Source organism: Lontra canadensis, unplaced genomic scaffold (genome assembly GCF_010015895.1).
Source record: "Lontra canadensis isolate GAN:19392208 unplaced genomic scaffold, GSC_riverotter_1.0 scaffold44, whole genome shotgun sequence".
In the NCBI taxonomy this organism is placed as follows: domain Eukaryota; kingdom Metazoa; phylum Chordata; class Mammalia; order Carnivora; family Mustelidae; genus Lontra; species Lontra canadensis.
This window is the reverse complement of record NW_022631038.1, coordinates 12,963,924-12,978,042: the sequence shown is the minus strand read 5'-3', so window position 1 is coordinate 12,978,042 and position 14,119 is coordinate 12,963,924. Positions and strand designations below refer to the sequence as shown.

The 14,119-nt window shown below is 39.8% G+C and overlaps 1 protein-coding gene across 1 annotated transcript in view; it reads left to right on the top strand.

Moving 5' to 3' along the window:
• The first annotated feature begins 6,252 nt into the window (after positions 1 to 6,252).
• The window catches only part of SERPINB13 (serpin family B member 13), a 9,126-nt gene continuing 1,259 nt past the window's right edge, over positions 6,253 to 14,119 (top strand). The window contains exons 1-6 of the mRNA XM_032872166.1: positions 6,253 to 6,293; positions 6,437 to 6,618; positions 10,215 to 10,352; positions 10,741 to 10,858; positions 12,269 to 12,411; positions 12,616 to 12,771. Coding sequence (XP_032728057.1) covers positions 6,454 to 6,618; positions 10,215 to 10,352; positions 10,741 to 10,858; positions 12,269 to 12,411; positions 12,616 to 12,771 — 720 coding nt within the window. The 5' untranslated portion in view covers positions 6,253 to 6,293; positions 6,437 to 6,453. The remainder of the gene's footprint in view (positions 6,294 to 6,436; positions 6,619 to 10,214; positions 10,353 to 10,740; positions 10,859 to 12,268; positions 12,412 to 12,615; positions 12,772 to 14,119) is intronic.

Here is a 14,119-nt window from a genome sequence, read left to right as displayed (position 1 = left end):
AATAGAATCATACAGTCTATATTATTTTGCATTTGGCTTCTTTTAATCAATATTGTTTCTGATGCTCAACCATTTTGTCATCTATAGCTTTAGTTCATTCTTATTGTGGCTATATAGTATTTCATTGTGTGAATGCACCATAATTTATGTCTATGTTCTACCATCATATGTATCTTTTGGTGCCCATGAGTGCACATTTCTACTGGGTGTGTATCTGAGGTGGAATTGCTAGGTCATAGAGTAGGTATATGTTGAACTTTAATAATGCCTTTTGATTAGAGAAAGTTTTATCTTTTACGTAGTCCAATTTATTAAACTTTACTATTCATGCTAATGTTTTTGTTGTGTTTCATTTAGCTCTGTAGGTCATTTAGAATTGATATTTTGCATATGGTATGAGGCAGTAGTCAAGATTTATTTTTTCCTAATGGATATCCAACTGCCTCAGCATAATTTATTGAAAACACCACTTTCTCCCCATTGCTCTGCAGCAATACTTGGAAAAAAATTGAGTGAGCATATATGCACAGATACTTTTCTGGGCCTTTCTTCTGCCCTATCCTTTGGCCAAATCACACTTAATTATTTAATGACAAGTCTTGCTACCTGATAGAACAGATCTTACCTCCTCTTCCTTCTCCAGGAGTGTTTTGGTTATTTTTGGCTCTCTGAATCAGCTGGTCAATTTTTTTGAAAAAACAAACAAACAAACAAACAAACAAAACAAAAAACCCAGAAACTCCTGGGATTTCAACTGAGATTACAGTGACCAATTTTGACAGAATCGACATCTTTGCAATACTGAGTCTTCCAAACCATAAATGAAACATAGTCCTCCATCAATTTAGGTCTTCCCAAGTTTCCTGGATTATTTTTGGAGGGAGGCTTACCCATCTTTCATTTTTACTAGAAATGTGATGGTTTTGGGTACTCTTTCAAAGCATACACTTAAAAATTTTTCATTTTTGAACTGTATGTTGCTAGTTTATAAACAGTATTTGATATTTTTAATAGTGACCTTGTATTCAGCAATTTTGCTATACTCACCTTTAAATTCTTATAATGTGTGTGTCAATTCCTCTGTGAATAATTTTATTTTGTTTTGGGTCTTGAAACTTAATCAGTTGCGTTGTCACATTTGCTGAATTCATCTTTTTTCCCCCTATTCTTTCTTCCAGCCCTGGTTCAGTTTTGAAGGGGAGCAGTGATAGTGGGCATAATTGTTTCATTTTTGCTCACAAAGACAAAACTGGTTTTCCATCTCCTTATTTCCTCCATTCCTTTCTATCTATGAACTCTACTGAGGAACGTGTAAGAGGAACATATCCCTGGCTCAGTATGTAAAGTGGACAATACCTCCTACATTGATGTATCAGTTCTAAATGTTCCAATCTAAATCTCCAGGGAAATTTCCATAGGCCTTGGAAAAGCTCATCTAAAGGAGATTGTGTGCAAGAATTTCCAAGGAATGTTTAGAAAGCAAAAACAGTGAGAAAACTTGGGATAGATATGAAGACACGTGGTCTTGGTTAGCTTCTCTAGAAGCAGTGCTGCAGATAGAGGAGTTCTTGTTCAGGGAGTTTTCTGGGTGGGGAGAAGAGGAGAGGGTTTCCTTGAGAGAAGCAGGACAGGGAAGGGAAACCTGTTCATCAATCATGTCTCAGCTACAGGCTGGATTCACTCTGATCCTGTGGCTGAAGCTCTGGAGGACAAATTACACTACAAAATGAGTCCTGTTTTGTCGCAAGGGGACTGTCCTGTCCTTTTATATCCTTATGCCAGTGAGTCACAGCTGAGGTGTGCCCTGGCTGGGGGTGGTGTGCTGCGTGGCTCCCAGTTGAATTGTCAGCCAGAACGGCAGCCTCATGACAGGAACACTGGCTGGCAAAGGGAATCTGCTTGGGACCCAGCAGCAACCATTACATTAAAGGCTTGAAGAAGAAAAATGTCACATGCCAATATCAGTCACTATCAGTCAATATCAGATGTGCAGAGGTTGTGCCCAAACTTGGGATAGGTGGGGAACCCCTGAGTACTCTGGTTCAGGGCTTAATTATTTTCATGTCCTCACTTGGAAGCACTGGAACCAATTTTATGGTTTCCAAGTGTCAATGTATTTTCTACCATTGGAACATTTTTGATACTGGGAGGAGAGAGCTGATGAAATAGTAGGTTAGGGAGGGGTCCAGCCATTGGAGGCTGTGATGACATTGAAGATTAGGTTTAGGAAGAACAAGGATGAGAATCTGTAACCAGAGGGGAGAATTTTGGAGGCCAGTAATTCCCAGTAGGAGCAGTTCCTGGTGGTGATGACACCCAAAGTGTGACCATGTATGTGGATCACAGAGGAGAGGGAAGGGGAGGGTCAGGAAAGTGGGAAATGCCCCCAGCATGGACTGTGAAGATATACAGAGGGGTGGTGGGGTTAGAGAAGACAGGAAGAACTTGTATGTGCAGAGTGGTGGATGGGGGGAGATATGGTTGGGGAAAGAAGGGGTAAGTCTCTAAGGGGAACACTGAAGGTGATCAAAGGAAGAAATGCTTCATGCGGAGCAAGAGCATGGCACGAAGCATGGGAACCTTGCTTCCTGAACCCAAGATAAGAGTAGTGGTCTCAGCGAAGAATGTGGAATGTGTGGTCCGCAGGGGAAAGCTAGGCTTCCCTGTGAAAGTGCCTGGTAGAGAAAATGCATTAGGACAAAGCAGTAGTCTTGTGGAGGTAGCTGGGCCATCAAACAGGGGGTCTAGGGTCACAGAAAAAGGAATTAGAAGGCAAATACTGATAGGCATGTTCAAACATAAAGCATTATTGCCAACTCAAAGATTTCATATCATTTTAAAAAAACCAGCATCTTCATTTCAATGGCATCCAGTCTTAACTCCATAACCACATGCTGATTCTTTCCAAATCTTACTCAATTGGTGTATCTCTCAGTGACAATGAGAAGGTAAAATTAATTAAATACTGTTTTGAGTTTGCTTAAAGAGCTGTAATGAGAATATTAAAAAACAGAAGGTGAATTGTGAGTGTTGAGATTGGCACATATATTACCCGTGCCCTTAGAAGGTGTATCACTGAGCTACTTCCTTTGGCAGACTTGCAGGTGAGAGGGAAGAGTTAAGATGTCCTTCTACGATTTGTTTCTTGGCAACAATGACAAGTCTTCATACCCTTTACCCAAGACTAAAGCTGAGAATAGTCCAAGAACTGTTTATTTTTTTAATTTTTTATGTCAATTCAATTTAATTAACATACAGTGTATTAACATACAGTTTCAGAGGTAGAATTCAGTGACTCATCAGTTACACACAAAACCTAGTGTGCATTACATCAGGTGCCCTCCTTAATGCCCATCACCCTCCTTAATGCCCATCACATTCCCCCACCAATCTCCCATCTAGGACTTCTTGGTTTGTTCTCTATAGTGAAGAGTCTCTATGGTTTGCCTCCCTCTCTGTTTTCCTCTTGTTTTATTTTTCTTTCCCTTCCCCTATGTTTAGCTGTTTTGTTTCTTAAATTCGCCACATGAGTGAAATCATATGGTATTTGTCTCTCTCTGATTGACTTATTTCAATTAGCATAATACTCTCTAGTTCTATCCACATCATTGCAAATGGCAAGATTTCATTCTTTTTGATGGCTGAGTAATATTCTCTCCCCCCCCCTCTACGCACACACACACACACACACACACACACACACACACACATATCACCTCTTCTTTATCTATTCATCTGTAGATGTATATCTGGGCTCTTTTCCATATTTTGGCAGTTGTGGACATTGCTGCTATAAACATTGGGTTGCTTGTGTCCCTTTGAATCACTATGTTTGTATCTTTTGGATAAATACCTAGTAGAAACATTGTTTCTTAAATGGACTAGTAGAGACAATGGGGATACCTCTGGATTAGCAGAAAATAACTGGAATTTGGAGATGTAATTTATGGATTTTTTTAAATAGTGTTTTCCTGAAATCAGGGAGCTTGTTGGATGTTTATGAATTATTGGTCCTTAGCCCAGTGTTTGGTACATAGTAGATGCTCAGCAAATGTTTACTGAGTCAACTAAAATGAGGGATTTCATAATTCATGGAAAGAATGCTTGGGAACAAGAGTGGTGGGTGGTGTGTATATGTGTGTGGTCACTGCCTGCCCCAAATTTCTCACTAATTTTTCTGGTTCTTTTCTAGCAAGATAGCTTTCTTTCATTTTCTTCTTTTCATTTGATATCTTAATAATACAACTGCTAAGTTAACTTTATTGCAGAGACTGGGCTTGTCAGGACCCAGCCTTGTACACCCACGGTGAGTAAAGTATGCATTAAATCAGATCTTCGTTAAGCTATAAACCAGTGGTTTCCAACCTTGGCTGCACATCGTAATCACCTGGGGTGATAAAAATTCCAATGTCTTATTCTCACCCTAGAAAATGCTCACTTAAGTTGTCTGGGCATTGTTTTTGTTTGTTTGTTTCCCAGGAGATTTTAATGTGTATCTAAAATGGAGAACCAGTGCTCTGAACAATTTTTTCCAGAGGATCCCTAAGATCACTGGGGAGGAAGGCCCTTTCATGGTCTTTCCACCTGGGCCCAAAATTCACTTGACTTGGCCATTTTGTCCTGAGTTGAGCTCCTGCTTTTAGTCTTATTTTGCTGTCTGGTTGATTTTTATCTCTTTATGTTTGGAATTCCAAAATCCTTTATAAGGGAATTCAAGAATTTACACTCTATTCCTCTACGTCATAAGGTGCACCCTTTTTGAGTTCCCAGAACAATTGCTGACAAGTGCATAACTTTATGGCTACGAGTGGAAGAAATAGGAAATCCAATCCTCAGTTTTGTCAAAAACCTTGTATCCTAATTTTTATTAGGGAAATCGTCATTGAGAAATCAAAGGTTGTTTCACTGGAAGGGCAACGATAATGACTAGGGAGAGGCAGAGAGAGCACTATAAATTTAAGATCTCAACAACTCATGTTACATATGTTTCCTGGTTCCTTGTCAGCCACCTCTGTCTCTTCAAAAATCAGGTAAGTTCTTTCTTTGGCTTTAATTGAAGACTTCTGTGTTTTAAGAACACTTGAGGTTTGTTGATTGGAGAGAAGCAGTTTTGTTGTGCATAGTTTTCCTTGGGCTGGTTTTATTTAAAGCAGAGCCTACACAGCCATGACAGTGCATCTTCATCTTGTTTGACAGTAAATTAATTCATTTTATTTCTCAGTTAACTTGCAAGGAATCCCCACAAGGCAACTTGGGGGTTTTAACAACAGATATAGGATGCCTTAGCAGGGATGGGCCCTTGATGACCAAAACCCTTCAAAGTATTTAAGCTTGCAAAAAATTTTATTCTGCATTAATCTCATTCTTGTTTTAGGATTTTTCTGAAAGCCTTTGTAAACTACTTATAACATAGCTGGTGGGGAAGAAATTATAAAGTGTGTTTTATTTGTTTATTTATTTTTAAAAAGATTTTATTTATTTGACACAGAGAGAGATCACAAGTAGGCAAAGAGGCAGGAAGAGAGATTGGGGGAAGCAGGCTCCCTGCCAAGCAGAGAACCCGATGCGGGGCTCGATCCCAGGACCCTGAGACCATGACCGGAGCCAAAGGCAGAGGCTTAACCCACTGAACCACCCAGGCGCCCCAAAGTGTGTTTTATTTATTTTGGTAAATATTAATTGCTCTTCAAAATTATTTCTTTTTGTGTGAGATAATGAAAGTAATATGAACTCATGGTACAAGCCTGAAACAATACAGAAAAGTATAGAAAAGAAAACACTCTCGCTCCTACTTAATAATCCATGGCAAAGAGTTATATCTTTGTCCCTCAGGGAAAATTCAGTCCAGAGTCAAGTTTGCATGCAGTTAGGGATTGGGGTTTCAGAGAATGGATGTAACATGCCATTCTCTGCACTAGATCTCAATCTTGAGAAATAGAAAAGATTGAGGAGCCAATATTGGCTTTATTATTTTAAGGCTGGATTGGAGAACACTGCTTGGACCTGAGGTCGGCAGGGATTCCTAGGCCTTCCCCTGGTCTGGCCATGGGCCAGCAGCTGGACAGCTAGACAGGAATAGGCAAGGGCTGGGCCTGCCCGGGGAAGATTAGCACAGGAGGAGGCAGTGGGCAGGCAGATACAGGCAGGCTCTGGGAGAGGACGAGAGAGAAGGAAACCATTTAGGCGTTAACCCTGCTGCCTGGGGAAATGAGAACAGAAACACTGTATGCCGCCAGATTGATTCATGTCTCCTGCTCAGAGAAGACCGAGAGAGTGGGGAGAAGCTGACTGCAGTGAGTTTTCCCTGGGAGGGTGAAAATCTCTATTTTCTGAATCACTGCAGGGAGGGGAAGAGAAGCAGGAAGGGCTCCTGTGATATAAAGCAATTCAAATAAGTGAGATGTTCTTGTTTGGTTTTTGACTGTTGTTGTTCCAGATCTTGCTGGAATCTTCATGGATTCGCCTGGTGCAGCATACACTCAGTTTGGGTTTAATCTCTTCCAAAAGCTGAATAAAATACAAGATGGCAACATCTTCTTTTCCCCTGTGGGCATTTCAGCTGCCATTGGCATGCTCATCCTGGAGGCCCGAGAAGCTGCCGCGGTCCAGTTACAGAAGGTAGGGAGGCTCTCACTGCTGTCCCACACGGGCTGGTCTCTGGGGGCAGCCAGCCAGCATTACTTTGAAATGGGATTGGGAAACCAAGAATGCATATGAAGACACAGAGCAATTTCAGATCTGTCAGGGAAGTCTTCCTCCTTCTCCAAACATCGCCATGCCATCTGCTCTCTGGTGCTTGAAATTCCTTTGAGTGGGGATTGATGTGGCCTTGTTCAAAGTCATTAACCTCATAATTAAATATAGAGTGTGAAGAACAGAACCTACTTGAAGAAGTTGCGTAGTCCCCACTGGGCCATAAATGACACATCAAATATCAATACATGAATGGCCAAACCACCGTAGGCGAGATCAATGGTTGAGACCTTTGCTTGATTTTGCAAAGGAGAGAAATATGACCTGTTTACCACTGAAGTTTCTTTAACATTTTACTAATTCTGTGTGAGGGTTTCTCTGTTCTGACCACAACCAGACTATTTTCTGTCCCTTCCAGATGCTTTTCTCTGAAAAAGACGCAGAGAGCTCAAGAGTCAAAACCGAAGAAAAAATGGTGAGGAGACAGGTGTTGCAACCTTCAGGATGGCTGCTTCGTTGATGTGGGCTCCCTGGGAAAATGTGTAGGAGAGCTAATAGTTTATACTTATTTTTAAGCAATTACAAACACTGCAGCCAAGTGGGGTTGCTAGTATTTTACAATAATACACCCTTAATATTAAGGGGAGACTTTTTAAAAAAGATTTACTTATTTAGAGATGGGGAGAGAGAGCACGAACTGGGGGAGAGGCAGAGGGAGAGGGAGAGGGAGAGAAAGAGCCCGTGATGTGAGGCATGATCTCAGGATTCTGAGATCATGACCCGAGCTGAAACCAAGGGTCAGATGCTCAACCGACTGAGCCACCCACATGCCTTGAGGAGACTTTAAAGCACCTTGACCACTCTGATGTTAAGTGTTCATAGACTGCAAAGTCCCTGTGGCAGTGTGAATGGGTTTAAGAATCAAACAGATTTGAGTTCAAATCCTGACCTAGTGACTTAATAGCCATGCTACCTTGGGCAAGTTATTTTCTTTGAGCCTCCATGATGTGTCCAGTGGAGTGTCTGGAACACACTGGTGACTCACCCAGTAATGATGGTGGTGGTAATAGGCAATGCTATTACTACATTCCATTTTTATTTTAAGTCCCCTTGTTGATATTTTATTTTAAAAATATATTAGCACAGGACCACTGACTTCTTAGGGTCTCTTCCAGCTCTAGGAATGTAGTATTCCTTACCTAAAGGATAATCTGCTCAAACGTGGGGAAGTTCATTGGTCAGGGCTGGAACCTGGAGATGGTTAGAGCTTTCAGGAGGGACACATCTGCCTGACAGTAGTCATAGCTCAATCCTAGATGCTCATAAAATCATAGCTCCAATCACCCAGCAATATGAGCTGTTCATTTCACAGTCCCACATGGCCAGGTTGTCTGGTTGACTCTGTGGCATATGTGGAGAGTCAGGCTTCCTCACAAAATTTGTGCAACAGAATTGGGTCACACAGCTGCTCCACTGTCCACTCAATCAAGAAACACAGTTGTTTTCAGATCCTTCTCCCTCTCAAGTCTAGTAGCTTGTACAGAATCTTTATGGGAATTAGAAAAACAAACACCCCATTGGATAGGTGCCCACTCCTGGCTTGGTGATGGGGCTGAGGGTTGAATTCCAGCTTTGTGCAGGTCACAAACTGTATGGCTCTGCATAGCACTCTGTCCATTCCTCAGGAATTTTCTGTGAGCCACAGAGGTACAAAAAATAATAAAATTACTGACTGAACGGATATTAGGACTGGAGCCTGTCTTGGAGGCCATCCACTCTAATCTCCTTTCTTAATAGACGAGAAAACAGATGAGTAGAATGAGCTGCCCAAAGATATGCCAGATGTACATTTGATTATATTACATGAATTCAGAGTATTCTGAACTTTGCTTTTAAAAACTGAATTTCAAGATCTTAGTAGGAGATGTTGACGATTGTAAGATTTGTTGAAGGAAAACTGCTTTACTACTCACACTTCTGACACCAAATGTGGGTATTTTTTTCTCCTCACATTAAACAATTGTGATATTAACTGCCTGCAGTCAGAGCAGACCCCAAACATTAAGGGCTCCATTCCACGAGACTTGCCCTACTTCAGATGCCAATTGCAAGGAAGTGAGTTCCCAGATTACCCACACTTCTCTCCAACTTGGCTATAAACCACAGAATCCCATTACCCCCTACTTAGGTTTGATAATTTGCTATAATGTCCCACAGAACTCAGGGAAACACTAGTTTACTGTAAAGGATACAACTGAACAGGCAGATGAAGAGTTATATAGGGTTAGGTCTCAAATTGTCCCAAGAGCAAGAGCTCTATCCCTGCAGACTTTGGAGTTATCACCCCCCCCAACACATGAATGTTAAACACTGTAGTTCAGGATTTTTTATGAAAGCTTTATCATATAGGCATGATCAATTATTAGCTCTGTCTCTAGCCCTTCTCCTTTTCCTGGAAGATGGGAGATGGGCCTGAAAATTCTTAGCTTGTAATTATGGTTTGGTCTTTTCTGGTGACCAGCTCCCCCCACACTCCCCCTTGAAGCTGTTCAGGATCCTACCAAGAGTTGTTTTATTAGAACAAAAGATGCTCCTATACCAGGAAATTCCAAGGGATTTAGGAGTTCTGTGTCAGGAACTGGGATCAAAGAGCAAATATTAAAAACAAAAGATGCTCCAGGTACCCCTATCACTCAGCAAATTACAAGGCTTAAAAATTCTGTTAGGAATTGGAGAAAGAGACCAAATATACATTCTTTAATGTAACAGATGTAAAATATTTTATTAATTTTTATATATTATTTTTGTTGAAATAATATATAATACTTATATATTAATATATAATTATGTATTATAGTTACATTGAAATGATGTTTAGATAGATTTTGTTGGAAAAATATAATATTAAATTTGATTCCCTCTGTTTCTTTTTACTTTTAAGAATGTAGTTACGGAAAATCTAAGATTATATATGTGGTTCACATTTGTGCCTTGCATTGTATTTCTATGGGACAGTAATCGTCTACAGTATATACCTGGAAGGTAGGGTTTATGTGTGTTTGACTTCATTAAATATTAACAAATTGTTTGCCAATGGGATTATACCAATATGTATTCTACTTAGCCATGTGCATTGGCCAATCTCATACAATTGTACAGAGAGAGTGGGACCTGACCCCACTGGCTTTGAAATCCCCAGTCATTGATATTCATGTACAGTTGACCCTTGAATAACATGGGGTTGAATGGCACAGGTCCACTTAGATGAGAATTTCCTTTGGATAAATGTAACACAGTACTATAAATGTATTTTCTCTTCCTTAGGATTTCCTTAATAACATTTTCTTTTCTTAAGCCTACTTTATTGTAAGAATACAGCACATTATACATATATATGTATACAGATACATATGTACATATACATATATATGTATGTATACATATATATGTATACAGATACATATGTACATATACATATATATGTATGTATACATAATGTATATTTTGTTTTGATTTTGAAGATTGGCAAGATTGACAAGACAGAAGAAATACATTATCAATTCCAAGAGTTTTTGGATGAGATATGCAAACCCACTAGTGATTATGAACTAAAAATAACCAACAAGCTATTTGGAGAAAAGACATACCTCTTCCTTCAAGTAAGTTTTGCTGTGTCCACCACATCTCTGAGTGGTATTCATGAATGGCCAATGGCCCTTTTAGGACTGTGGGTCCTGAAGACATACTGCCTAAGCTGATGGCTTGGTTTAGCCCATATCACTGAGTGTGTTCCCCTGCCTGTTCTCCAGACATCCACACTCTTTGAGAGTTTCTTTTTAATTCTGGCAGTCTGATTCTGAGTTTTGCCTTAACCCTATTGCACCTGCAAAAAACGTGTATGGAAGTATTCAAAGTGATTTGCCCAGGTCCCAAATTCCCTGCTAACAATATTAGTCATCTTAATACAGAAACACATTTATTTAGATATGTAGGAAATATATAGATTGAATTTTCAATCTTTGTATTCTTTCTCTGTTCCTCCTAAAGAAATACTTAGATTACGTGGAAAAATATTACCATGCCTCTCTGGAACCTGTTGATTTTGTAAATGCAGCAGATGAAACTCGAAAAAAGATTAACTCCTGGGTTGAAAGCCAAACAAATGGTAGAGTATGGATCGGTCATTCAACATAAAACACTTCTTGAGTACCTGCTCTGAGAGAAGACCTGAACTTGACACTGCGTGTGGGGCCAGGCTGTACAAGATTTGGGGAGGTGAAAACTTGAGATAAATTTTTCAGGGTTAGAAGGACAGCACTGGGCTCAAGGAATGGAAAAAAACCCTACAGATGGTGGAATGGTCTCAGCAAATGGGAGGGAGCTGAGGGGCACCAGAGAGGGACCAAAGAAAGCCAACTTCTTGGAAACACATAGTGGAGAATGATTTGCACAAGGTTGTGGATCATGGTATCTTTGGGGCTCCTGAAACTGGACTCCTGTCTCTGTTGGGTTCACATCTTTCCTTTATATCAGATCCTTCCTTTCTGATTCTGGGTCCATAAGTGGAAATGTCACAGGGTTTTTCCTTTCTCTTTGTCAAGTGAGAAACTTTCAGTCTCTTCCCATCAAGACTTGCCTTTTACTACCTGTAGCTGGGGCTGCCCAGGCTTCATCTCCACTTGAGTGTTATGCAGTGGTGATAACTTTCAGCCTCATCCACAACAGAGAGCTTGACAGAGCCTTCACTTCTTCCTCCCTCTTTATCCCCTAGCATGAGGCAAATGCTTAAGAAACACCAGATGGGACTATTAATATGGAAATAGACCTTAGGGAGCAAGAGCTGATACTTTAGTGTTAGAGTTTCAAAATACATTTTTTAAAAATTCCAGTTATTAGGAAGACATTATTATTTCACAGTCCATTTTTGGGTCTTTATACTTAGTCCAAAAAATGAAATAAAATTTGAAAGAGCAGGAAAAAAGAGGGCCTATCAAATGGTTGATTGAAGGCAGTATTTAGTGTGGAATAGGCTAATCCCAGGGACAAAAACATTAGCACCTTTTTCCAGTAATAGAATAAATCTCTAAGTTTTGGCTGGTAACTATATCAAATGGGTAAAAATAGTAACAGGTAACACTCACTGAATGCTTCTTAAGAGCCAGATAACTATAAGTGCTTTACACATATTAATTCATTTATTCCTTGAAATAACTCTATGAGGCAGGTTTTATTCCTGTTTTACAGATTTGGAAACTGAGGCACAGAGAGCTTAAATAACTTGTCTGAGATTCCTCAACCTGTAAGAGGCAAAACTGGATGCTAACAGAGGCAATCTGATCCCAGAGCTTGAACTCTTAACCGTCACACCTCAATTTATCCAATGGGATAAATAGGAGATGGGCAAAGTGAGAACCTCCCTACGATTCTGCCAGCAAACCTGTTGTCGGCAAAGCCTTCAGGTGCTGACCTGGCTGAGTTTTTAATGATGAGTCAAGTCCATCTTCATCATATCTGCCATGCATAGCACTTGTGGTTTTGAAGATGGGCCAATTTTTTTGTTGTTGTTCGTTTCCAGAAAAAATCAAGGACCTGTTTCCAGATGGTTCTCTAAACAGCTTCACCAAGCTGGTGCTGGTGAACATAGTTTATTTTAAAGGGCAATGGGACAAGGAGTTTAAGAAAGAAAATACCAAGGAGGAGGAATTTTGGTTGAATAAGGTATGGTCCTTTATTTATTTATGTGTTGTGTTTATACATGGAATGTAAAATCTAAAGTCATATTGAGCAAATGTGGTAGATAGCAAAGGCGACTCTGAGGCTCTGATCTTTAGCATTGTTTTCTGTTGAGCTAATTATTTTGCTGAGCTAACTTGGTCATCTTATGCCTCTTTTGACAAGGCATGCTCTGTTATTTTGTTGCAGAGTACAAGCAAATCTGTGCCAATGATGACACAGTGCCATTCTTTTAGCTTCACTTTCCTGGAGGACTTACAAGCCCAAATCCTGGGGATTCCATATAAAAACAATGACTTAACCATGTTTGTGTTGCTGCCCAATGACATCGATGGTCTGGATAAGGTAAAAACCTTGTGTCTCCCCAATCTTACTTTAATTTCCTGAAGCTTTGAATCCCAAAGCTAGTTTCTGGGTAAGCCTGGAAATAGGACTTCTGATAGGGAGTTTGCGTCTGGCAGTGCCAAGCAGAAATATCTCTATACATGGATGTCTAAAAGGAGCATTAGATGGTATCAGGTTTATTGGAAACAACCAGAATTAAAATACTTGGGGATGAGCTAAAATGAACAGTTAAGGTCATATGGGAATTCTAAAGATCAGCCACCTTTCTGAGAAATGGTTGATCTCTATGCACCTTTTTCCTAGAAAAATTGCATTTGCACATACAGCAAAGTTTGCATCCTGTTCAGCAGGCTATTAGACCTCCTGAATTTCTGTCTTGGGCCATTAATTTCTTTTTAAAGATTTTTTTTTTTTTTGGAGCAGTTTTAGGTTTACAGCAAAGTCGAGAGAAAGGTACAGAGATTTCCCATGTATCCCCTGGCCCTACACATACATAACTTCCCTCATCATCAACATCACTTATCAGAATGGTAATTTTTTTTAAACCAAGGATGAACCTACATCAACACATAATCATCATCCCAAATCCATAAGACCTTTAACCTTGAACCTCTTGATTTAGTTTTTTGATTTAAACTTAGACTAAGATATCACTTAGAATGGGTCCAGTACATGGAAGCACTCAATAAATGATAGACACTCTATTATTATAATACTAGATGCTGTTCTGCTGCTGTGAAACATCTCTAGTATCATTATACATTGGAAAAATTGGGACAGCAAAATGGCAATATGTATGAAAGCTTTAACTCTATGGTCAGTTAATCTTTGACAAAACAGGAAAAAATATACAGTGGAAAAAAGACAGTCTCTTCAATAAATGGTGCTGGGAAAACTGGACAGCTATATGTACAAGAATGAAACTCGACCATTCTCTTACACCGTACACAAAGATAAACTCAAAATGGATAAAAGACCTCAACGTGAGACAGGAATCCATCAGAATCCTAGAGGAGAACATAGGCAGTAATCTCTTCGATATCAGCCACAGCAACTTCTTTCAAGATATGTCTCCAAAGGCAAAGGAAACAAAAGCCAAAATAAACTTTTGGGACTTCATCAAAATCAAAAGCTTCTGCACAGCAAAGGAAACAGTAAAGAAAACAAAGAGGCAACCCACGGAATGGAGAAGATATTTGCAAATGACAGTACAGACAAAAGATTGATATCCAGGATCTATAAAGAACTCCTCAAACTCAACACACACAAAACAGATAATCATATCAAAAAATGGGCAGAAGATATGAACAGACACTTCTCCAATGAAGACATACAAATGGCTATCAGA